This window comes from Simochromis diagramma, unplaced genomic scaffold, assembly GCF_900408965.1.
Source record: "Simochromis diagramma unplaced genomic scaffold, fSimDia1.1 OVJJ01000602.1, whole genome shotgun sequence".
Classification (NCBI taxonomy): domain Eukaryota; kingdom Metazoa; phylum Chordata; class Actinopteri; order Cichliformes; family Cichlidae; genus Simochromis; species Simochromis diagramma.
In genome coordinates this window covers 4,863,424-4,888,744 of record NW_024387040.1, presented here as the reverse complement: position 1 = coordinate 4,888,744, position 25,321 = coordinate 4,863,424, and the positions used below count along the sequence as shown (strand labels likewise).

Here is a 25,321-nt window from a genome sequence, read left to right as displayed (position 1 = left end):
CCAAATATCATTGCTGACCACGTCCCTCTACGACCACAGTGTACCCATCGTCTTGTGTTGGCTTCCAGCAGGATAACACACCATGTACAAAGCTCATATCATAAACTGCCTTCTTGAACATGACAATGAGTTTACTGTCCTCGAATCGCTCCCATAGTCACTAGATCTCAATGCAACAGAGCAGCTTTGGGATAGTGAAGCAGCAGGTATTTATTAACTGGTGTAAAACTCAAGCATTTGTCAACAACGGGTTTTATTATTCAAATTGTAACTGCAACAGGCATGTATCAAAAAGGTCAATACAGCAAAGCCTTTACAAAATCTGGCTTGACACTGAAGTCTTCCCAAAAAATGGCTGTCGCAACAAATTGTAAACAGTTTTTGTCAACAGTCTTACAGCACTTAACAGCAAAATACAAATCAGCTAAAGTAAGAAAAAAAGCACCTGTTATCTTTCAAAATGTATAAACACAAACACAACTTGTGGCACTATACAGAATCAAAGTAGACAAACCAAACACGAAGAAATGGAATGTTCAAATTCACTCGACAATTTCGTTTCCGTACAAAAGAAGAAGAAAAGAAAAGATAGCTGGAGTTGTTCCTCGCAACAAAAAGGCAAAGGGATCGGACAGTGCATCAAAAGACAAGCACGCCATGCACTTGATGGGAACAGGAGTTGGTTTGGTCACTTAGCATAGTTTGTGCATAGTTGTAAGGCATCAGTCGAGCAGTCCTTTAGGTTTGATGTGGCTGTGAGACATTCTGAGGAGAGGGAGACTCCTTAGCTAGATCCTAACCACCCAATATTAATAATAATAATAATAATAATAATAATAATAATAATAATAATAATAATAAAAACTTGCATTATCCTCCTCCCCTTTTACAAAAAAGAAAGAATTTTTTTTTTTTTAAAAAACGTCTGCAAACCCTGAGCGAGTCGAGTTGCGTGGAGTTGACTTCCAGGTGAGATGCATGTGCGGTGACTAACCACCCTCCAGTCTGGCAGGGAAGGTTCCCACCCACCCTCACCCCACTGCCCCAAGTTTAACCAGGACTGGATGATGTGGAAACATCAGAAAGAGCCTATTTCCTATAATACCTTCACAGGATGTCTTGGAAACAAAGCTGCTCATCGAACGCCGCTGTTATTCGGGAGTGCAGGAACACATGGTAGAACAGGTGGAGTCATTTATGGCATCTGGTGTGTCTGAATAAGGTTCTGCTCATGGCTTTGACAGGGGGTGGGGGGTAACAGTTCAAAATGAGTGGTTTCTTCACATCTGTGCTTCGAAGGCAAATGTGGGGCCGACGTGATTCGTTTCAGTTCGACGGAAAGATACAAAACAAACAAGACGCGTAAACAGTCTTCGTAGAGGCAGCAAAAGGACTGGGCTTGTCACATTTTTTTTTTCTGTTGTTGTTTTTTTAACATGAGGAAGAATCTTCAATACCAATGCAACAACGGCATTACTCCAAAGTCTTAGAAAGGTCTGAACACTCCAGTTGTCTCAGTCAATACAGTTCAGATCATTCTTCAAATCTTTGTTTTCAAATGGCACTTAAAAAAATACCAGAAAAAAGGTCTTCTTCAGTTCTTATACTGCTTTCCCCTTAAAGTTCACAAACTTCAAAAGAAAAAAAAAAAAAAAAAAAAAGTGGTGCGTTCAGTCAGTAATGCCAAAACTACAGTGGACAAATAAATAAAGCAAATAAAAAGAAAAAAATACAGCAGTAGCCAAATGAGGTATCTATGTATTGCTCTATGCCAAAAAAAGAGGAATTAAAATTAAATAAATTAAGTAAAATCAGTGGTTTATCAAGATGGGAGGCCAAAGCAACAAAACATAAACTAGGTGTTCGGAACGGGTGGGGCAGCGGCGTGGCCGCAAACCGCTGGGTGCCCCACCCGACCCCCTCAGTGTATTGTGAGGCCCTGAGGCCCCCCAGGGGTCACGAGGTTGAGGTGAAATGGCACAGAAGGAGTGTGTCAGGATTCTCTGCTTCCCTGAGGTATTTCTTTGGAGCTGGTTCCTCCTGCGGTCGTAGCTGTGCTGCCGTCACTCGGCGCGGTGGCAGCGTCTCCTGTGTCTGCGCAGGCCGTGCTGGGCTCTGCCTCCTCGGAGACCGGAGCCGGCTCCTGCTGCAAGCCTCCCCAGCTGGCTTTGTTTAGCCCCATGTGACCCAGCATGGTCTGGGACAGACGTGTGTCACAGAAACGGGCCCACTCTGCAAACAGCGGCTCAGCCACATATGTCATAAAGCCTGAGGGAGGAGAAAGGGTGGCAGATGCTGATTAGGACGAGTATTTGCATTACACGCAAGCCATTGATAACGGGGGAATAAAAACAGAGCCAAAATCCTTGCCTATTTGAATGTTGCCGACTGTGTTCATCTCTCTGTCGCAAAGTGGGCTGACTTCAAGTTTGTGCTTCTTCTCAATGTCTCCTGCAAGAGTGTAACAAAGACTTTAATAAACAAGAAGAAAGAAAGGACCTCCAATCTGGAGAAGAAAGAGCAAAACAAATAAGGGAAAAATATGGACAGATAACCTTGTTGGAAGAACTCCTCTGTCACTTTCTCACTCCACTGTTTGCTCAGCTCCCATGGTCTGCAGGGGTTACAGATATCTGCACACTTCAGGGCCATCTGCATTGGAAAAGCAAAGATAAATATGAACCTGCTGTTTGCTGAGATGCAGGAGCTTTTTTTTAAACCAACACTGACCTGCAGGACGAAATGACGATGGCTGGCGGTGCTCATGCACAGGTTCTCCTGGTCCAGGTGCAAGCGAAACCTGGACAGGTAGTCATTCTGCCTGCTGATGTCCGTGGCCAAGATTAAGGAACCCAAATCCCTCTCCATGTTCAGCCTGAGGTATTACAAAGCATGTTTGTTTAAGAAAACACATTTTAAAGCAAAGAGCGGTCTTATGAAAGAACTCCGTTTCACTGCACAGCCTTGTAAGTGGCACAGTTTGAGTTCTCTTTGTGTTTCTCAGTGTCAGACTGACCTGTCCTCAGCAGGCAAATGGGAGAACAGCCCAGTCTCTCTGAGCAGACCCACTGCTGACTTCCAGTGGTGGTTTTCCAGAACTGAGGTATTCTAGGTGTACAAACGAGAAATTGTGTGTGCACGTTAATTTAATACATCGTACAACATCCTTCACTGAAGTCTTCTAATAAGTTAGGCAGGCTAAAGAGTGACTGCTTTGTTGCCTTACTCTATAGAGTGTGGCAAGATAGTGGTCAGTCTTGATGAGGAAAGGCTGGTTGACCCCAGGATGGTCCAGGTCATGGGTGGCAGCTGCTAAGAGTCCCAGTAAGATGTCTTTGGAGGTCAGAGACTTGGCAAGCTGCACAAAAAATAATGCAAGAAGGGTTTAAAAATACAAGAATGCCTTCTCCGAAGAACTCTCAGCTCTGCAAATAGCATACTTTTATTCAAAATCTGTCTGTAAGAGCACTTATTTGGATGCATTATCAAACGCACATCTTAATGGTAGCATTCACTGGTTAGACTGAAAGAAGCTGATGAGGAAAGCCTGTACTGTGAGTTGAATACTGTTGAAGCAAGAAACCTTGGCTATGCAAGAATTTTTTTTAAGAAGACCTTGTTGTGGCTAGCAAAGGACTGGGTGAGAGTTAGCTACTTAAACCCAAAAGAGCTCAAGTGTTTTGTCTCACCATGGGCTCTCGCAGGTAGCAGTACATGGCCTGTGTGACATCTGCAGCATGGACAGCGTTGTGGTACGGGTTGTCGCTGTGGTAGTCCTCCTGAACCATGACCAAAAACCTCCAGAGTTTGACCATGTCCAGCTGGAAGAGCTCCACCAGCCCATACTGGTTCAGCAGGTGGAAAGTCAGGGTGATCAGGCTGTTTCCTGAGCAAGAAGTCAAATCAGAATGATCACTCTGCATTCATCCCTTAAGTTCACCTATAAAAGCTGCAACTGAACGCTGCTGAACTCAACAATAATCACTTCTATTGCCAGTCTTTTTTTATGGATGCATCCATCTTTCCTAATTCTGCCTCCACTACACCACCTCCTCCTAATTGCACCAGGTTGCACCAGTCTAATTTTTAATAGTTGTGATTCTCACCACTGCAATCCTTAACTTCTGCTTTTGAAGTTAAACTCGGGTCAGGTCAGAGACGGGTCAAGAACATGTCTTAAAGCTGTTTGGATGATTGGATTGAGGTTACCTCAATTATACAGTGCAGGATGTGCAATTACATGATAAGAATTTCTTTTCATCCTCATTACGAGAGTGGCACTTAGTGGTTCAAAAATAAGAGAATGTAGAAAAAACGAATTACTTTTGTTTACCATTGACTTCCTGAACTCCACTGCTGCAGTCTGGCTTTCACACAGACCAGCTGCCCCCCCACCCCCAAAAAGGAGTATGATGAAAATACAAAGCACAATCTCTGAAGCTTCTTTCACACGTCAGCTTAAGAGAGTTGGAATATTTTCCCCCGTTATCCTTTCTCACATGTCGTACACAGCAGGAAATTGTCTGCCTCAGACACGCTCTCACTACAGGAAGTACTCCTGGTGGTTTGCGCGAAGGATCTTACTGGACGCAGAGGGGAGGAGGCAGCGCACACGTCACGCCTGCTCGCTAGCAGTAAATACGCCAGAGTATTAGCTGCGCTATTTGCACACTGGTGCAATCAGACATCACATGGACACTGTACTATGCAGCCCGCAGATGAACAGACCTGCTAATGGAGAAATGACTGACATTTCTCCCACGCACCACTGCCGAGTGCTGGAGTATGTCCCAGCTGTCATACAGTAAGAGGCGGGGTACACCCTGGACAGGGCACCAGTCTGTGAGGTTTAGAGAAATTCACGGCTACAGTGTATGTGTGAAAACAGCTTATGGAAAAATATTCTTGAGGATTTTAGAGGTTACAGGAGTACACACAGAAAGGAGGAGGGGCTAATTCAGAAGAGTATGCACTTCTATCCTATTACACAGATAAATAAATATAGGGCCTCCACACCAATACACTTAAAATAATTTGAGTTTAGTTTAATACAAATCTAAATAATACAGCACTGTATATTCATTTTCTGTCAAGCCTGGGCTTTGCTTAGACATAAAACAGCTGATGTATATTTAAAGTAAAACAGTGACATAGCTGCAGAGCTAATCCTAAAACTGTGCCAGGTATCAGATAGATGGCACCAGCGCCAACACTTTAAATCTCAACCAGAGGTCAGGATTCACCAGTCAGTGTGCACGACAATCAGCCACAACATTAAAACCGCCGACAGGTGGAGTGAATATTGATCATTTTGTTACAACACCTTCAGTGCTGTCATTCATGCGGGTGTTACTTTGAAACAATGTTTCACGAGTGGCATTTATCAGAGTCAGAACACGCACACCTTTTCTTCTTTTTACTTGGTCCCTTTAAGGATAGCCACTGAGGATCATCTGCCTCCATCTTACTCTATCCATATCTATCCTCATGTGTCACACCAAACCTCTGCAGGTCCTCCTTCACTGCATCTGTGGTCTCAGTCTTTTCCTCCTGCCAGGTTGCTTCTTTTTCGTCCGACTGTCACAAAATCCTTTTTCAGTACATCCATCATCCCTTCTATTTGCATGTCCAAACAATCTCAGACTTCCCTCTCTAACTTTGTATCCAAACTGCTCAATCTGATCTGAAATCTGCCTCATTCCCAACCAAGGTTATTATCGTTAACGAAAACTAACGAAATAACGAAAACTAGAAGTGAAAAAACATTTTTTGTTAACGGAAATAAAAATAAAAACAAAAACAAAAAAAGGAAAACTAACTAAAACTGTAATGAGTGTTCACAAAACTAACTAAAATTAACTGAATTTATAGCAAAAATGTGTTTAGTTTTCATTGATGTGTGCGTGTCATACAATAGTCAAGGGTGAAAATGAAGTTTAGTTTCCAGATTTATTTCTTGCTGTCTAATTATGCCAGCAGGTGGCAGTACGTTAGTCGAGTCGTCTGTGTTGCTGCTCCGTCCACGCGCAGAATCATGTCAGGAAAAGTCGGGAGAAAGCGCCAGAGTCCAATTTGGGATTACTTTGAATATGACTGTATTTTGGATAAAGCAAGTGTCTTGTAGTGGAAAGAGACAAATTATGAGGGACATTTCTAAAGGGAAAAAAAATCCCACAAACCTTAAAGTGCACTTGAAAAGCTCACACAAGAAGGATAACCTAGCTTACCTTGAGAAGGTAAGGGAGCACACTCAACCCTCATCCCCAGAAAACAGAAGCTAACCCCAGGCAAGGCAGCGTGATGCATCCCGAGACAACAGGACGGGGATATCTACACAACTTTGTGAATCAATTGCCTTCAAAAAGTTTATCAATTCACTTGAACCAAAATTACGAACACCCGGTGCTGCAAGAGTTAATAGTCTAATTAGAGCCAAGATATACATTTTATAGTTGCCTGGTATCAATGGTTTTTCATCTGCCTTTATTTATTTAAAGAACCCATAGGTGGGAATGTGAGTTGTCTGTCTCTGCGTGTTAGCCCTGCGACAGACAGGCGACCTGTGCAGGGTGCAGGGTATGGTAGCTGGAATAGCAACATACCCAAGGATAAGCAGAAGAGCATGACTGATATGATGAAACTGGGATTTTGTTACACTTAATTATTGCAAACACAACTAAACCTATAACTGAAACTAATCAAAACTAAACTGAAACTAAGGCTTTTCAAAAAATAAAAACTAAACTAGCAAACAATTGGTAAAAACTAATTAAAACGGATATAAAATTGAAAATCTGAAGTCAAAACTAAATAAAAATAAAAACTAATGAAAATTGCAAAACTATTAAAACCCTGTTCCCAACAAAAGCATTTTCAGCTCTGCCACCTCCCGCTCGGTCTCCTGTCTTTTTGTCATCCACCTTCACTCTAGTTCTTGTACACCCTCCGCATTGTGTCGATCTGGCCTCTAAAGTCACGCAAATTTTGTAATCAGACTGCAAGTGTGAGGCTCCATGTGGATGTAGAGTGGCCATTACATTGCAACAACAGCGCACGCGTGACATTGTGCCGTCTGTGTCCACAACAGAGTAAAATCTTCACTTTGCACGTCTTGTGTCCGTTCCCTGATGGCTGTTTTTGGGTCACAAGGAGGAACTGCGGTTTTAACGTTGTGGCTGATTGATGTCAGTTAAGGCATCATGGCATTTAGAACAACGTCTCAGAAGTCCTACAGATTATATTTTACCTACCATTTGTCAACCTATCGAAGAGGAAAATGTCAAAATTCCAATTCCCGACTTTTTCCAGCATGCACTACGATAGAGAAAAGAGAGAGTTTTACGTGAGGTTTGGAAAAAATAAATTATAAAAAGAAAATGTGCACTTCTGTTTTATTGTGGTGCCAAATATTACAAATAGTCCCATACTCTAGCCTGTCCAGTGTAATCTTCATCGAGGATGTGGAGGGGTATCTGCTGGGGGACTCCTCGCAGCAGACGGGACGAATGCAGGTATCTCTGGAAGCTGAGCAGCCTGTGGACCCGCCTTTCAGGATCATAGCTGGCCGACGTGGAGCCGCAGCCCAGCCGTGCTGCGCACACAAACACACAGACGCACACGATATTTTACAAAGGATACAACATCTAAAACAGACGACAACGTTGGGGCATGTTCATTTCTAAACCTCGTTAGGCCCGGAGAATTACTTGGCTCGGACAAGCTTGGTGGGGATCTGACACCAACACAGCAATACACAAACAGTTGCTGCTGACACAGCCGCCCACTCATAAGCCTTTCGTCTGGGATCACACAGCAGACATGCTTTGTCAGTGGTCTCTCTCCCTCCCTCTCTCTCACACGCGCACACACCCCACAAAAGGCACTGTGTCTGAGTAAACTGTCGCTGCAATCCAGAAACACGTCAGCGTGAGGTAGGATTAATCTTGGGTCAAAAATGTCAACAAGTACACTCAAACGTTTTCATTGAAAAATGAAAGTGGTGCTTTATCGTGCACCTGTAAGCCTCAAACAAAGTTTATAGTAAGGCACACCTCAGAGACAAGAACACAGGCGTCTTTCAGTCACGCAGGACAGGACTAGTCTGTGACTCCTACCGGGGAGGCTGGTTTTTTTTAGTCAAGATGCTCGGGCTGTACTCACTGTGAAGCGTTCGGAAGTCGATGCACAGGTACGGGTGGGAGCTTCTACGTTCCGGTTCAAATCCAACCTGACTTCTCACTCTCACATCTCCTAGAAGAAATCAACACTTATTTCCTCAAGATTCATACAGCGTGAAAAGAAGTCCAGAAGTGCATCCAATTAGTAATCTTTTGGCGCTATATCCTGGAGTTTATCTTGCTTTAGTGACACAAAGATGGGCTTTACCACATGACAATGTAGTAAATCTTCTTTCATTTGGATTTTTAAGAAGCTGAAACTTACTCTGGTTTTCTGGCAACATCCAAAGACAGAGCAAATATTTATATCTTACTAGTTGCTATTTTTGCGATTTCTGTTATTATAAACTGTTATTTCTCCCCGTGTTTCTTGCTACCTGCCCTTTTTAGTAGCTTGTGCTTAAATTGCTTTAATGTCAAACACTTTTACTTCACTGTCATAGCCTCGTAGCACTGAATCCTAACAAAATCATCAACAAAATCTTTCAAATTTGCTTTTTTCTAGAAACCCTACAGAAAACCATTTATTATACCTCAGAGTGTTGACAGAAAACCTACCCCACCCCCTCCCCAATCATGTCTCAGCTTTTCTAAACAAGGAAATAATCCTTCTTATGTGAAGCTTTGGAACTAAATCATGACGTGTGACAGGACGCTGTGGTAAAACCCATCATCTCTGTACTCCCCAGCAAGCTAAAACAAGCAAGAGATTGTGGAAAATACTATTTGACCAAGACCCAGTGTGGACTATCCATGTGCGGGCACAGTCACACACAAGCACACACTCCCATGTTCCAGAAGAGGAAACTCAACGGACAGACAAGTCAAACAGCTGAGCATGCAATGCCATGTCTGCTCTACTATTAGTACTCCGAGCCACTGAGAAGGATCTATAGCCGATCTGTGACTGGTTTTAGTAGTCAGGCAGAGAAACAGAGACAGGCTCCAAACTCAGACCTAACAGACGGCGGCCGGCCTGCTTGCTTGCTTGCTTGTAGGCTGCAGTCGAGAGCAGTGAGAGCACAGTGAGGTGACAGGATGGTGCTATGACTGATGCAGCAAATGCTAGTGTGTTGTTCCAGGCAACACTGTATGTACAGCAAGACTCTATACTGCAGTATACTGATTAAAGGTGAGATGGTATGCTTCCAGCATAGCACTTAAATTGTGTCACGTGTGCATCAGTTTATCAACAACAACAACAAAAAAAAAAAGCAGTCACACCAATGTGTTCCCACAACCACCTTGTTACTTACTTGCAAACAGCTGTTTGAATACTACACAAGCTCCTATCAAAATACCAAAAACTAAGAATTACTATTCACGGCATAGCGGCGCTAAACATTACTTTGAAAAGCTATTCATGAATGTTTCGTTTCGATTGAACAATATGAATTCTGCAAAAATAAACAAAAAAAACACCACCACAATTCATGCACTTTTAGGCAGTCGTCATATGCCCATATGTATGCACATCTGTCACATCTGCAGATGCAAACACACGTGCTCGGGCCCAGAGCGCGTCTGTCTGCGCGAGTTTGCGTGATTAGGGCGTTTAGAGTGTCAAAGGGTCCACATCTCCCTATGGTGCATTAGTGCTGGAGCTCTGGGGTGAATGTAGGTCATGTCATTATAACTGATGAGGCAAAAGCTCTGAGTCCTGCTATTTGAAAGCACATCAGCATTAACTTGGCAGACTGAACCCAGGCCCAGGCCAGCACCCGTCTGCATTAGCGTGCCTCTCCTTACACTTAATTTAATCTGAAAATCTACACACAGATGCTTTATGCCTGTGACATATGAGACTGCCATCATACTTAGCTAAGTAAAATGATTGAAAAGCTAAAGCTCCTTCACTCAGCTTAACGAAATGCTGTTATTATGACTAGACTAGGCAGCAGTCGACTCATGATAATGCTGGAAAGAAACAAAGTATGACAATAATGTTGGTTTTTTTCACATTTTTTTTCACGCTGAACTGCGTCTAATACTGATAGCTCCCTGCCCGCTCACTACATTTCATAGCAGCAATCTAAAATATCCAAGAAGAATACAGACAGGATAACACTTCAAGCAATTCTACTCTTCTTCTTTGCTGCTACCTCCCAGCCAACAAGTATGATATGAGGTGCCAAAAGTTCCATGCAAGACAGCATCCTTGTTTAGTACACATACCTCAGGGGTATAACCAGCCTCTAATCGCACCATTATCCCCAGTAACCTTATTGATTACGGAGCTGAACTGGCTGCTTCCTAGATGCATTTGACTCCATCTGCCTGGCAGAGCTATGAACCTTCATCCTCACATCCATTTTCTAAGCTGCTTATCCTCTTTAGGGTCACTGAGTGCGAATGGACATGCACGAATGCACGCATATGTACACAAAAAAATAACCTCAGCCAAAGATGCTTTAGTTTATTTACAGTTAAAATAAAAACCGTATGCTCATCACATATCTGATTGAACTTTTAAGACTGAAGACTACCGATACACATGCATGCACGCGCACACACACACACACACACACACACCCTGAACCCTATCGTGACTTAAAGATTAAAAAAGGCCAGGGATTGAAAGGATTCTGGACATGCCCTTAAATGCGCATCTCAGTGCTTTTATTTTAACAATAAGAAATGGAGACGATCACAGAGAAGGTAAACCTTCCGAGGTCTCGAAGTAGTGTGACTGTGTCTCTACTGTGTGTGTGTAGAAAGAGCAGGTTAACACTTACCTAGCATACGAATATACAGCGCTGTCTGGTCAGAGCTGTCGTAGGAGATGGCCCCTCGTCTCTGAGCAGGAGAAAAAAAAAACAGAAGAAACGAAAAGAAAACATCAGCTATTGTTCAACCGATACAGTGCAACGCAATTACAAATACTGCCGAACAACAAAGAGGTCCCGCCTGTCCAAAACCACGTGTGAAGTATAACAGTCCCTGATCACCAATAAAGACCAGTGGTGCTCGAAACATCACTTCTCTTTATTGGTTCAATAAATAATTGTAAACCTGAGCCCTGCAGCTGTTTTCTTACTATAACAATCACAGTGCAACAACAGGCGCACCCCAAAACACTTCTTCTGAAACAGAAACATGTGCCTTATTATTTTTATTTATTTTTTTACATTTTAATGCATATGCAGGACTTGATAAGAGGAGGGTGGTGTAATGCTTCTGCTGCAGGTTCTAATCTCCAGTGTGTACTCTGTATACTCTGGTGTTATACTGATAAACATGCTCTAGCACCGTGTCATCAGCCTGATTCGGCACTGCTATCAGGCATGTGAGAAACACATGTGCTATTTGGGGACACACGCACACAAACACACACACACACACACACACACACCAATAGTATTTTTTTGATGTGTGAGGTTCTTATGCAACTTAAAGATTTGCCTCAAAGCATAGTTTGAAAATGCAGAAGTATTAAAAGTATAGATATATTTTCTAAAGTTATTTATTCTGATGTCAGCACGTGAATGCACTTTGATTTAGTAAAACTGACTATGGTGGAATTGACAGCTTGTACAGATGTGACGGACCAGCTAGCAACAAGTCAACTTATCAGCTTAAGAGTCTAAACTCAGAGCTTCTGGCAGCTGCTTCATAAAAGACTTTTTTTGCTTTGTCTTCTTAAAAGCAGTTACAGGAAGTGTTTAGTGGCCATCTGCTAACTGTTTATTCAATAAAGTCTGAGCTAAATCTAGATTTGGACATTTAATTTAGACTTTTTATTCCATGTCAGAGTGTGCCAAGGAAAAATAAAATGATGAAAAACCTTTTCAATGCAAGACAAAAGCAGAGGGAGCATTATGCGTAAATAACATTAAACAACACTCAGTCCTTTCTAAATAGTACCCCTGTGTTAGGATTCGGTCTATGCCTTCCATAATCCAAAAAGCACACTTTAAAGCAGTGGACTAAGACAGGCCACAACCAGACTTGCACTATGATGAATAAATCTTTAACGTGCATTGAACGACGCCCATTCGTTTACTTAACCGTCATTCAGTTCAGGATGGAGCCTATCCCAGCTGTCAACGAGCAAGCATTGTGATACACCCTGAACAGGTTGCCAGTCCATCACAAGAAGCAAACAACCAATCGCACCCACATTCACACCTACAGCCAGTTCAGAATCACCAGTTAACCAAACGTGAGTATCTTAGGACTGTGGGAGGAAGCAGGAGGACTCGGGGGAGATCCCACACAAACACAGATACCCCTCCCCATAAAATAAAAAGCACATCAGGGAACTTTATTTATATTATTGTTCCTTGCACACAGAGACAGAGAAAGAGTTTCATGAAATTTACTGAAATGCAATTTAGTAGCAATTTCAAAAGCAAAATTAACTTCACTGCACAAAACTCTTCTGGAATATCACTTTTACTGCTTACTGTAACCCACGAACATGAAATGCCACGTAAATGCTGTAACTTCCTGAAATACTTCTCTCAGTCAACACTGGGTTCAGCATCACATCCAAACAAATCACAATACCATTTCCTGTAAAGTAATGCACTTGACGCATCATGTTTTAAAATATGTAAATACTTCCTCAATATTCGTCAGCAGTGCAGCAAACGGCTTTGGTACACGGGCTGCAGATACATTTTTAATGCATTCGGGGAAAAAAAGAAAAGAAGAATAAACCAGAAAAGAAGAATAAACCAGGAAATAAACCATTTAGGTTATTCAGGTTTCGAGAGAGGAAGCAAATGAGTTGAAGAAACATTGAAAAATGTTCCAGCAAACCCTGTTTACTTCTTTATCCATGCATCCATCCATTCATCTTAATTGCTTATACAACTTAGGGTTGCAGGAGGTCAGCAGTCTATCCCAGGGTACACTCTGGGCTGGGATAACAATCCATTAGAGGATAAAATTTTTACTTTTATTCTCTGCACAAAAACAAAATCCAGTCCTAACTAGTATTCCAGTGCATGAAGGCAGCTGCGACAATAGTGTTACTTGCACAGCAGTAGCTGTAGCAGGCACGACTGCCGTAACTACATATTTGCTCTGTTGACAGACAGCTGCCCAAGGCTACAGTGAGGTGCTGGCTCACCTCTCTGTGCACTTTACACATCCTGGCCCCCCTCCAGGTCAACTCTTCACTCACCCTAATGGGGCTACCCTTGTCTAGATTTACCCCTTTCACAGAGATCCTGCATAACTGGAAGATTACCTCACTGATTGACTCGGTGCCAGACTTACGGCTCTCTACTAGGACAAACTGTTTTTAAAAGGAAGATGTTTTGGTCCACTGACAACCAACCTGTTCACTGTATACAACTCTAAAGAACAAAAGGGCCTTACTGGATCCTTAACCCTCCAGGTTAACACAGGGCACCCTTCACTCAAAGCACTCTAATGAAAAGAGAGCATATTTTTATATAAAGGAAAGTTATAATAAAAATAGATTTAAAAAGGCAAAACTAGGAAGCTCTGTATTATGGTCCACAACTACAGAGTACAGCAATGGGCTTGATAAATGTGTCTAATCTGTGGCCATTTAACGACAGCCGGCAGGTCACACCAAACACAAACACATGCAAAAACACAAATGCTCTGGCTTGTACACTCATTACCTCATATAATTAGGATTACTGTGAATCTTTCACACACACAGATATACACCTAACAATGTCTGTACTCTAAGCTCATGACAGCCACCAATCCAAAGCTAATATTTTACTGCCTAGCAAACAGCTTGACTCAGGGTGGGTAATGTGCAAAGCTGTATTTTAGTGTCAACAGGCCTCTGTGTTTACACATGGCGCAGTGTTTAATGTGAGCATTGTAGATTGTGGGTATGTTATGCACGGAGCTTGTGTGTGTGTGTGTGTGTGTGTGTGTGTGTGTGTGTGTGTGTGTGTGTGTGTGTGTGTGTGTGTGTGTGTGTGTGTGTGTGTGTGTGTGTGTGTGTGTGTGTGTGTGTAAGATGGGGGTTGGAATAGGCTGCAACACGTGTGGGAACTGTATAATGCTGGCTAAGAGTGGGTATGAAGAGTGACCAGCCCTGCTAACACAGCTAGCACCAACAAAACCTTTTGCCCTGCCACACACACACACACACACACACACACACACACACACACACACACACACACACACACACACCAGCCAGTTGGCGCTTTCTGCCATGACCTCCCTTGTACAACAAGTTGGCGAGAGCTGCACTTTGTGTATGTCACATTCTCACTGTGAACAGAAGGGAAAGTCACATTTTACCCTTGAAATGGCCAGCCCACAACGCACACACACACACACACCCTCACATACCCTTGACACGCCTTGCTGCACCAACACACAAAGCCAGACAACCATGGGCCTGTCATGGTCCAACAAGAAGTTAAGTCACTTTTTTAAGCTTTGCGCTTCTGGCATTTATGCTTCACAGCTGTGACTGAGATAAGAAGACAGATGCAAGATAACAACTGAAGAACTTGAGCTAAATGTCACATGCACACTTAATTTATTAAAAAACTATTAGATTACTATGACCTGGATGACTGAGAACCTACACAGATTTATTAAAGTTTAAAGAACAGTGTTTATTCACTTTAATTAACTTGAAATTACAACATATAAAAAGACGTCCAGCACTGAGCTTTTTTTTGTTTTTAATTGGTAATTAAAGTTTTGTTTTATTTCTTACGGTAGTTTGAGGGTTTTTAAAAAAAAAAAAAAAATTAGTTAAATGGGTCAACAACCTTTTTTTTTTTTTTTTTTAAATCAAGGCTTTAGAGACTGAAAAAGCATTAGTGCACATTATGCAAACTATATGGTGCACACAAGAAAAACAAGAGGTCTTGATTTTCTTGCACGTAACAGTACAAGCCTTAGAGTGGCAGGTAGATACTAGTGAATGCCCTTTTTCATGTCATGACCAAAACTTGCTTGATTTGTTTCCCAATGACTTTAATACAGTTAAAGTTAGTCCAAGCTGCTTCGAGCTGTCCAAGAAACTGCAGCTTTAGAAACTCTGACTTCACTCTGGAGCAGTGCCAGTTTGCATTTGACCAACAGCCTCAGGGATGAAACAAGGCAGAGCCCAGATTAAAATTTCTTGCAAGTTTCTGTTCCCCTTTAGCATTTTCTTTAAACATTAGGTTAAAGCAAGACAGGGGTGTGATGGGTGAAACGTGACTCACTGGGCTGGAAAGCCATGAAGTCACCATCCAGCCATTTCTGGTGTGTTCAAGATAGTTTTACACAACACTTTTGTACTCTCTCCTGATCACCCCGAGCATTATAGCTACCAAAAACCAGAGATACGTGTGTACAGGATATGCTAATCTTGCCATCTAGATTTTCTAATAACTTAATAACGTAATAACGTAATAACTGCAAATGGAGTGAGTAAACACAGTGTGAAGTTGTTAGCTTTGCATAAGGAGTCAAAATGAGGACAGTTAAAAGTCCAGATGGCATGTGAGTGAGCAAACATTTACGTTAACAAATCACCACACAAACAACAGGGCTGGCCACACCTTCAGTATATAGACATCTAGTTTAAAGACTAGCTGGCACATGTCAATCACAGAGCCCCTATGAAACAAAACAAATAATTATATTTTAACAGCAAAAAATGAACCCCCTTCTACCCAGTTCCCACTTGCTGTTAAAGAACCTGTAAATAATGACAGTTGCTCAGGTCCCCAGGCTACTCTTGCCCAAAAACACTGAGGAATGAGAACATGGAGAGTTACGCAAGTCTGCATGTCAAAAGGTAGATTTCATCAGCTAGTATCAGTATTTGGTATCAACGTGGCTGGTTGTTGCAGAAGTACATATCACTTCGATCACTGGTCACTCCGTTAGGTTCACCTGCTCAGCTACTCAGTAACATAAGTATCTCTTTAGCCAATCACATGGCAGCTACACAGTGCAATCAGGAATGCAGACATGGTTAAGATGACCTGGTGAAGTTCAAACTGAGAATCAGAATGGGGAAAAAGGTGATATGAGTGACTTTGAACTAGGCTTTTTTTTTTTTTTCTCATAAACTGCTGAATTACTGGGAATTTGGTGTAAACAACATGTAAGCATGGATGCGTCCCAGCTGACATCAATGGTCCAAGCTGCTGGTGATGCTCTATAACAGTGTGGGGATATTTTCTTAGCACATGTTGGGCCTCAACTGAGAATTGTTTTTGCTGATCATGTCCATCCTGTTATGACCACAGCGTAGTGTTCTCGAACATGACAACAGGTTCGCAACAGCCTCCACTGTCACCTGATCTCAATCAGATAGAGCACCTTTGGCATGTGGTGGAATGGGACATTCTCATCATAGATGTGCAGCCAACAAATCTGCAAGCAACTATGACGCTTCATGTCAATATGAACCAAAATCTCTGAGGAATGTTTCCAGCGCCTCGCTGTATCAATGTGTCGAGCCAGCTTTAAAGGCAAAAAGGGGCCCAGCCCAGTACTAGCAAGATGTAACTAATAAAGCGTCAGATGAGTATATATAGAGATATTTACCAGTTAAAAAACTAAGCAAAACAAAAGAGAAAATAAAGGAAAAACAAACTCTACAATGCCTTTTGCAGAAATATTTTCGGTAACTTTTAGGTCAATTTATCAATTTTTATACCAAAGGGATTGGTATCTCCACTCCATTCCATCAAAACACTAACTGAGGGAATATTTTTCGGAAGAGTCATCCTTCCAGTGACTAAAGAGACTTGGGACATCGTAGCAAAGATGCACCGAAGCCGTTCTTGAGGCACATGTGAGCCTAACATCTTACTAACACGCATGTTGGTTTTTCCCTTTAATTTGCACCAAATCTTCTGAATTATACACTTTATTAAAACTTAAGAGTAACAATGACTCTTCAATTTTTTCAAATTACTTCAACATAGCTTTAAAAATTTAACAAAACTTCTATTGCTTTCAGTGCCTTTAAATGAGTTGCAGTCTGTTGGTTTTTGATTGTAGCAGTCTGAGAACAAGCTAGCTTTAGTTCTGTTTGGCGTTTTAACCACTAGGCCTAACAGCGCAACCATTGTTCTCCCTGCAATTCCATCTAAGCTCGTTTACATACAGCTCTGTTTCTTATCTCGGCTTAGCGCCACTGCCTTGGGGCACAACACTCAGGTTTCTGAGGTCAGGACCTAATGTGAAAACTCCTCACTATGTGGCTGACCCCCAGGGCTTCATTGTTTGTCATTTTCTCACCCGTATAGTTAAACAGACACAAAAAAAATATCAGAAAACATGCAGTATGATTAATGCATGCAGAATTAACCCAAAAACACTCATTTCAAAACACTCAGAAATTCAAAATCATTGCTCAAAAAGCACTTTCACCAGAGCACCGTGAAAGAGCAGATACAGATGTCTGATGCCCTTTCAATGGCACAATCGAATGCAACATTCTCACACTTCCTGATTTGAAACACAGGCCTAAAACCGGCTTTTACTAGGTTATAAAGATCTTAGAATTTGACTTTAACTGAGGACCTGACTATTCCAGTAAGCAAGTCAGCTGGGGCCAAGCAAATGAGGAAGCCAGCAGTATTCCAATAAACTGACATATCAAAAAACAAAGCAGTGCACACATAAACCCTATACACACACACACACACACACACACACACACACACACACACACACACACACATCCAAACCCCACACACACATATATGTAAATGCTCGAGATAAAAAGCAGGTGGACGGGTTTTTCATAAACCAAAAGCTTCCTTCTGACTTATGGCCTCTTGCAGCGCTCTGCTGTGTGGGACGCCAAATTCCAGAAACTGAGTGCTAGCCTATAAACACAAGCAGATCTGGAGTGTGTGTGCGTGTGTGTATAATATATATTTTAGCCACTACATACACTAAAACCCTGGATAGAGTCTACCTGCTGGAAGTGTTTTATGAGTACTGTGTCCACTGTGACGCACTCCAGCTGCAGTTAGTTTTTGCGAGACGCCCGCTGCTTTGGAGGAGAGGCCTGGGGTGAATTGGCCTGATATCTTGGCCAGCAAATGATGACGAGTGTAGCAGTGAGCAGTGTTACAAGGCGGCATGCCTGTCAAGCAGTCATATATCCACAATCAGTGATTTTTTATTGTTATTTAACTTTTAACTAGTCGCCAAGTGTGTCATAAATCCTTTTTTTTTTATTTTTACACAGAGTGCTTAAAAGGGTCTTATATACACACATACTGTAAGCAGTGCTCTATAAAATAAGTAGAGATAGCAGGTGGGGGATGGGAGACTTGTGCTTCATATTCTCACAGGCCGTCTACGCTGCACAGGAATTTCATTCATCTCAAACATCATCCCCAGGCTCTAATTGCCTCTCGGGGCCAACTTCATGCCCCGTCCCTCCTTAGAGCCTTCTGAGGAAAACAAACAAAACCCAGGTCACCAACCAGCGCGATCTGTCTGAGGTTTGAAACCAGTAGCACTGAGAAATAGACTCCCTTCCTGTATAGGCTCATACGTCAATAAAGCCACAGTAAATAAGAATAAAAAAAAAATCAAGCAGCGCTGATGTTGTGGCTGTCGATGTGCATAGCCACACTCTCGTGGCCGACAGCACTCGACGCTGCAGCACAAAAACAGATCAGTCACGTGATAAGAGGGGGCCCCTTGCAGAGTCAGGGAGACAAACAGAAAGGGTGAGGAGTGTGTATGGTTGAATGAAGACAGGGTGCAATATTTGGCTCCTCTTTATTAATCAGCGGGTTAATAAACACCCGCAATCCCCCGCCTTCTTATCGGCAAACAGCACAGTGCATTCCAGCTCAACTGTGTGAATTCAGCGTGAAAAGTTTTGGCGGCGCAGGGGTTAAATGTTTTTGTGAAAGGTTGTGAAACACCAGGCTCAGAGTCTGAACGGCTCCTTCAGCATTCTTACCACATCCTGAAACGACGTCAATCTGATGGCACTGCACAGGAGGAAAAACAAAACAAAACAAAAAAAACCCTTATCGGTTCAGTTAAAATCAACAAAGTAACTCCCACAAAAAAAAACAAAAAAAAAAAAAACACAGCACTGTATTCCCTTATCGACCTCTCCACAGAAACACCCACAGCAGCGATGAAACAAGCAGTGCCATCCTCCACCCTTATGCACGGGCTTCTCATCATCATCATCATCATCATCATCATCATCTCCTCTTGTGCGTAAACATCTCAAATGAGGAGCCAATCTCGGGTCAGCAGCCACTACAGCACTGATGATATCTCTCACTGTGATATGACGAACTGATAGCAGATCAGTTCTTCCAGTCTAAAGCTGCGTTCCTCCCTTTATCACCAAAAATCATCGCACTGCTCAGGCTTCATCAATATTTGTTTATTGACCCCCTTTTATCTCTGCAGGATCTTTCTTTCTGAAAGTTTAAAGCCTTATCGCAACCGTGTGACCGTGCGTTACTGGCAGCAGCTCACGACAGCCAAACAAAAAGATGAGAAACTCTCGTTCCCACCCTGTGCATCATCTCTTAATATGAGATGTATGTAATAACACAAGTAACATACTGTCAAGCTGTGTGCAAATGCATTTGTGCTTTGTAGTTTAGATGAGAACCACATGACTCTTTGCAGCGTCCTCCTCTTGGTCCTTTCATTTTGCATCAACCTAATCTGACTTATTCGTGTCTTTAGTTCTCTCTTTTTCCAAGAGAAGCCAATGCGACGCCATATTCCAGGAAAATTCTAATTCATCTTTCACCCCACTTTTGGGATTTGATCAACTTACAACACCCATTGTGCTAAAGACAATGGAGGCATTGTAATGGATAAATGGGCCCCGTTTATTTAATGCCGTTGCTGTTTTCAACGCCTCTTCAACGGCATATTTACACCCAATCATAACAATTCCACAGTCACAGAGTGACATATTCTTCAGAGACTCCGACCCTACTCTTTCGTCCACTGTTTACGAGAGGAAATGTCTTCATCGGCGAGGGAAGGGGAGGGGTGCATCGGAGAAAGAGAAAGAAAGAGAGGGAGCTTGTGAGCGAGCGGAACAAGATAGCCAGAGAAAAGAAAAGGGACTGAGACTTCGACCATCTGTGAGCCTGGCAGCAAGCCAAACCACTGCCCACAGAGCTGAGGCCCATGCCTAACTGCCTCTTTCTGCAATGGTAGTCCAGCCCCGCTTCCACAAACAACAGGCCTGTGGAACCACACACAAAAACACAGCAGCCACCAAGGACAAATGCACCCTTATGGTCATAAATAGGGCCCAAAAAACAATATTTGTAGAAGTGTAATTGCTTGGTGACAAAGGCTGAGTGACACTGCCGTATGCAAGCATGTTCACCCAATTCTGCCGATGTTCACAAGGGATAAAGACAAATGACTACAACGTAGGCTGGTCTCAATGTTGTCTGCAGTGTTTGTAAGCCTTCTCCAGTCCAGTTTCATGGGAAATGATTTTAACACTAAACAGTGCACTTTTTATGACAAAGAAGCAAAGGCTGTGAAGGCAGACCGGCCGAACTGAGAGATCAACGTGAGCAGGAGACAGAACGGCTTCACGGATTCTGTTTGTACGTAAAAGGAACAATGCAGCATTATACTTATATTGATTTCCTTATAAGGATTTAGGATTTCCCCCAAGGAATCCTCCTTTGGACTATGGTCCAGAAACCACCATTGTGCAAGGACAGTTTGAGGATGTTGAATTGGTTTTATGAAAAGCCTCCTGATTGACTCAGAGAGAGATGTTTGCACAGTGTGTTCAGAGAGTGTTATTGAGTGACCACATGGTCCAGCCAACTTATCCAAGATTGCATGATATTGGTCACCAAAGGACAAACACTAATGACCCAGTGAGGAAAAAAAAAAAAAAAAAAAAAAAGAGTGCTGACAACAGGCCTATGAATCGGTCTTTGAAGGGGCTGCCTGTGAGGATGGATGTAGGCTCAAAGCAGAGACACACATGGGTGGATATGTGGAGCAGGGTCCTGTACAAAGAACTAATGGATGGCCCATTGAAGAGGACGCTCACGTAGTCATAGACAGTTGCTTAATGCTCAATTAATGGGCTGAGAGGTGCCGTGCAACACCGTGGGAGTTTCTGTTCACAAGCAACTAGCAGGATGTGACCCCAACGGCACGAGAATACACCCCGCTGCTACTTTTGTCAAGAAACACTGAATCAATAGTAACGATGCTTCCCTTTTTAAAAGGAGCGACACCGTGGAGAAGGGACTTCATTGACTGGTGACATGACGTGCAGCTTTTTGTTGTGAGCTGGCATCGCAGGCACATGCGTTGATTTAACTAGTGCGCTGGACAAAGGCCAAAGAGATGGTACCATTACCTCAGACACATGCTCAAATGTGGTTCAGCGATTGGTTAATGTATTCAAAATGTACTGTGCTGCCTGCCAGTGTCTGTGTGTACATGGCAGTCAAGCAGAACATGACCCCCGCCGCCCTACACACACACACACACACACACACACACACACACACACACACACACACACACACACACACACACAGGCTGTTTTGAGAAGCAAGAGAAATAAACAAAGGCAGGCTCACCAGAGGGACATTTTCAAGAATTCAACACTCTGAGAAAGTAGGAAGTTCAAGCATGACTCAATGATTTAAGCTCTCCTCCCAGCATGTTAACATAAATAACTGTGTGGCACGTTCCCTCTGACTCCCAGGAGTGAGCTGGTACACCTCAGCATCATGGTTCTGAGGAAGGCTACAAAGTTTAAGCTGAAGAGGCCTTTATCAGGGGGAAACATACACAAATGTAAAGTTGGCTTTGGGTGATGACTTGCTGTGTGTCTTAGGCTCTTGAAGATAAGAATATACAGTATGCCTCTGATGGAGAGCTCTCGCAGTGTGTGTGTGTGTGTGTGTGTGTGTGTGTGTGTGTGTGTGTGTGTGTGTGTGTGTGTGTGTGAGAGAGAGAGAGAGAGAGAGAGAGAGATGGGGCCTAAATATCCAGCAACCACCTGCAAGATTCCTGTGGATTATTTATATGGTTTCTGAAAATGATGTGGGTTTTAAGACGCATGTGCCCCCCCCCCAAAAAAAATAAAAATAAAATAAAATAATCGAGCCCACTGTGATCAGATGATAGGAAATGATACGTGTTTTACCTGTGACAGCTGTCTTGGATCAGGAGCCCCGAAGAGAGAAGAGCTGGAGCTGAAACTAATGGCTCCCCTTCGGCTGAGGACATGCTTGGGAACCGGCCTGTCTAGAGGCAAAACCGGCAGCTGATAACATACTTCCATTGAATAGTCAGGGCTGAATCCGGATCAAAAATATAGAAAAAAATGAAATATTTAATGGGAAAAAAGACAGCAGATGCAATGCGGAAAAAAGCAGATGAGTGATTAACTAGAAAATCTGCCGGGGCAAGAAATAAAAGAAAAAGAAAAAAAAATCTTTCACTATTGTGGAAACGATCTGATATCGAGCTGCAAAGTATTTCTGTTCATCATGAGCGACTTAAAACTTGTGCAGATCGCCTTCATTGATGCCGCGTCTCATCTACCTCCAGTTTTACCCCCTTTGGTGTCATTCTGTCAGATTTAAAAAATAATGATAACAGTAATAAATCATGCTGCTGTTGCATTTGCCTCTTTCCTTCTCATTTTACTCAAATCCGGGCCCACGGACGACGAGACCTTCTTGCCATTTTCTGGGTCTTTATGAAATTGCTTCCTCATTTTCAAAGCAGAAAAAAACGTCCGCTCGCTCGGCTTTCGTGGCGCTCGCAGATCCGCATATCACGTTTCCCGGCGTGTAAACAAAAGGCACGACCACTTCCAAAAAATGTCATCAACATATCATGTTGTATGCTACGCCGGCGGACGAAGTGAGGCAGCTCCAGGATGTGAGAGCTCGTCGGTCGTTGGCCCGGAGGACGAGGAGGAGGAGGAGGAGAAGGAGGAAGGGGGGAAGGCTTTCTCTCATTCACACTTTATACCGCCGGCGAGATTTTATCAACACGTAGGGCTTCTCCGTCTTTTTATCTGGAGCTGCATGATGAAGGAGCAATTGTCTAAATTCGCCGCTGACCGTAAAGCACGAAGTGTCTGGCTCAGAGAGGGGAACCCCGATGCTCATTTCACTCACTGCGACTCCGCTGGGTGTAAAGGAAACGTAGCGACGCGCACTGCAAATCTGGCAACCCTCTCAAAAAATAATAATAATAAAAAACAAAAAAAATTAATACCCTACGCGGCGTTTTTTTCACTACGACTACCTACCTATCGTCCTACACATTAGCCTACTTTACGCTTTAAGAGCGCACACCACCTGCCAGAGATGGTGCTGTTGGAGCGAGCAGAGGGGAAAAAAACCGCCCTTGTTTTAGCTCGACCAATGATGTGAAAGCAGCTGCTCCAAGCTACACGTCGATTGGACAGTGACGCTTAGACGGTATAGAAGGACAGCTATGATTAGCTGTGAGGCCAGGGCAATCCCAAGACCTATATGAGCAGTCGTTTGCAGACGGCGTGGACTTTCTCAAGGGTATTCCTCCACAACGGGGCTTGCCCTGCAGCGGTCGACATCATTGCCTGTGATTACCTTCCTCTCATGAGTCATACTACTCTGGAGCTGAGACTTACCGGGAGTTTAAAATGCAGCCTAAGAACAGCTGCAAAACCTTCATCTTTTGTTAAAGAGTGGCCATATATGAGTGCATGTGTTGACTGCGAGACAAAAGGAAATTCAGTACAAAAGGATGACTTTGAGTTGAGTGTTTTACTGTCCGCGTGCATTGTTTGGACCTTCTGTCTACCCCAGATATCTCTAACACACTTGGCAATTCATTATCTTTCACTATACAGTGTAGCTGCAATTGCTCAAATCAACCCCTAAGTGAAAAATTACTACATTCACATTTTCACTCGAGGTTTCTCCGCCATGCCCGTGTGCTCGGGGACAATGGGTGTGCCATGGCAACAGCCAGGCCCAGTGCCAGTGTATGTATAATCCCCTCCATCCCCCATTTTCACGCTCCTGAATGGTCTGAATGCAGTTCCCCACAGCCGTACCCCCCACAAAGAGAGGTCCTGGCATCTTTTCCAGGCAACTAAGGCAACACTGCAAAAACACAACAACAAATGTGTCATAGACAGTAGCAGGAGACGACGGAGTACCAGAATACCTAACTCAAGCACAGCTATCCCATTATCTAAGGGTTGGGGTTTTATTTTCAGATCATTTCCTTTGTGTTTAACACTACTAAAGGAAACTATAGGGCTCAGTAGCAATACACAATAAGAGTTACTCTTAAATTTTATATATGTTCATCTAAAAGAGTCATCATACGCCAGGGTACATCTGTGTTTTCCAGGGGATATGTCAAGATTAGAAAAGACTCACTATAGTGAAAGGCTGGCCTAAAAGTATCAGATATTCAGCATTCAATTAAATGGTAAAATATCTGTAGCTACTTGTTGGCTAAATGTTGAATATAGATGGTTAGATTAATTGTAATGATAAAAGCAAGGGAATATCTTTTTAATATAAATATGGAAATGGATTTTAAAAAGTTGAAAAAGACATCCACCCATCACACACAAACACAAAAACATAAAGAAACTGCGGATTTCTGATAGATGCTTATGATGCTCATGTAATTTTAATGCTCATCCTCTGGATTGTATTTATGATCAGGTTAAAACTGAAGAAATGAACAGCATGCTTTTGAAAATGTATCGCTGTATGTATCTGGAGCCATCTTGTGGTAAAAAAGGGCCATTACAATGACAGTGTGCTTTTAGATTTAAAACAAAAAAATAAAAATGATGTTCATTTAAACGAAAGAGCATCTCAAATATAATATAAAAATATAAAATAGAATATCTGGTTACTGCTACCAGCTTTCTGAATGTTGCATATCTTCTACAAATATCGCTAAATCTTTCAATATGACAAGCTAATACAAAGATCACACAAACATAGCTCACCTAATTAAACATTTATGCTTTATGTGGAAAAGAATATGTCGAGATAAATACTACAAACTACATAAAACGATCATTTCAATTGTTTTAAACCGAGGCCCGAATGTTTCCCAATCGCCTCATCTCTCGTTTCCATCTACGCTGTGCACAATATATCTAATTAAAAAAAGAGTGTGAATCACAAGGTGTAACAGCATAATTGTGACTGCAG

The 25,321-nt window shown here is 42.6% G+C and overlaps 1 protein-coding gene across 5 annotated transcripts; it reads right to left on the bottom strand.

The window, feature by feature from the left end:
- Positions 1–234: 234 nt before the first annotated feature.
- On the bottom strand, positions 235–23,464 carry pde7a (phosphodiesterase 7A). 5 transcript variants are annotated; one of them, XM_040043726.1, is made up of 13 exons: positions 22,285–23,464; positions 10,913–10,973; positions 9,434–9,466; positions 8,161–8,250; positions 7,428–7,591; positions 7,251–7,314; positions 3,690–3,886; positions 3,227–3,358; positions 3,017–3,108; positions 2,731–2,875; positions 2,556–2,652; positions 2,371–2,451; positions 235–2,268 (listed from the first exon to the last, which is right to left on the bottom strand). In XM_040043726.1, the coding sequence occupies exons 1-13, from the start codon at positions 22,420–22,422 to the stop codon at positions 1,994–1,996; spliced, it is 1,569 nt and encodes a 522-aa protein (XP_039899660.1). In that variant the 5' UTR covers positions 22,423–23,464; the 3' UTR covers positions 235–1,993. The 5 variants fall into 5 exon arrangements, with proteins under 5 accessions (XP_039899660.1, XP_039899661.1, XP_039899662.1 ...); XM_040043727.1 differs by having other exon boundaries at positions 8,161–8,247; XM_040043728.1 differs by lacking the exon at positions 9,434–9,466 and having other exon boundaries at positions 22,285–23,463.
- Between the last annotated feature and the right edge of the window lie 1,857 nt (positions 23,465–25,321).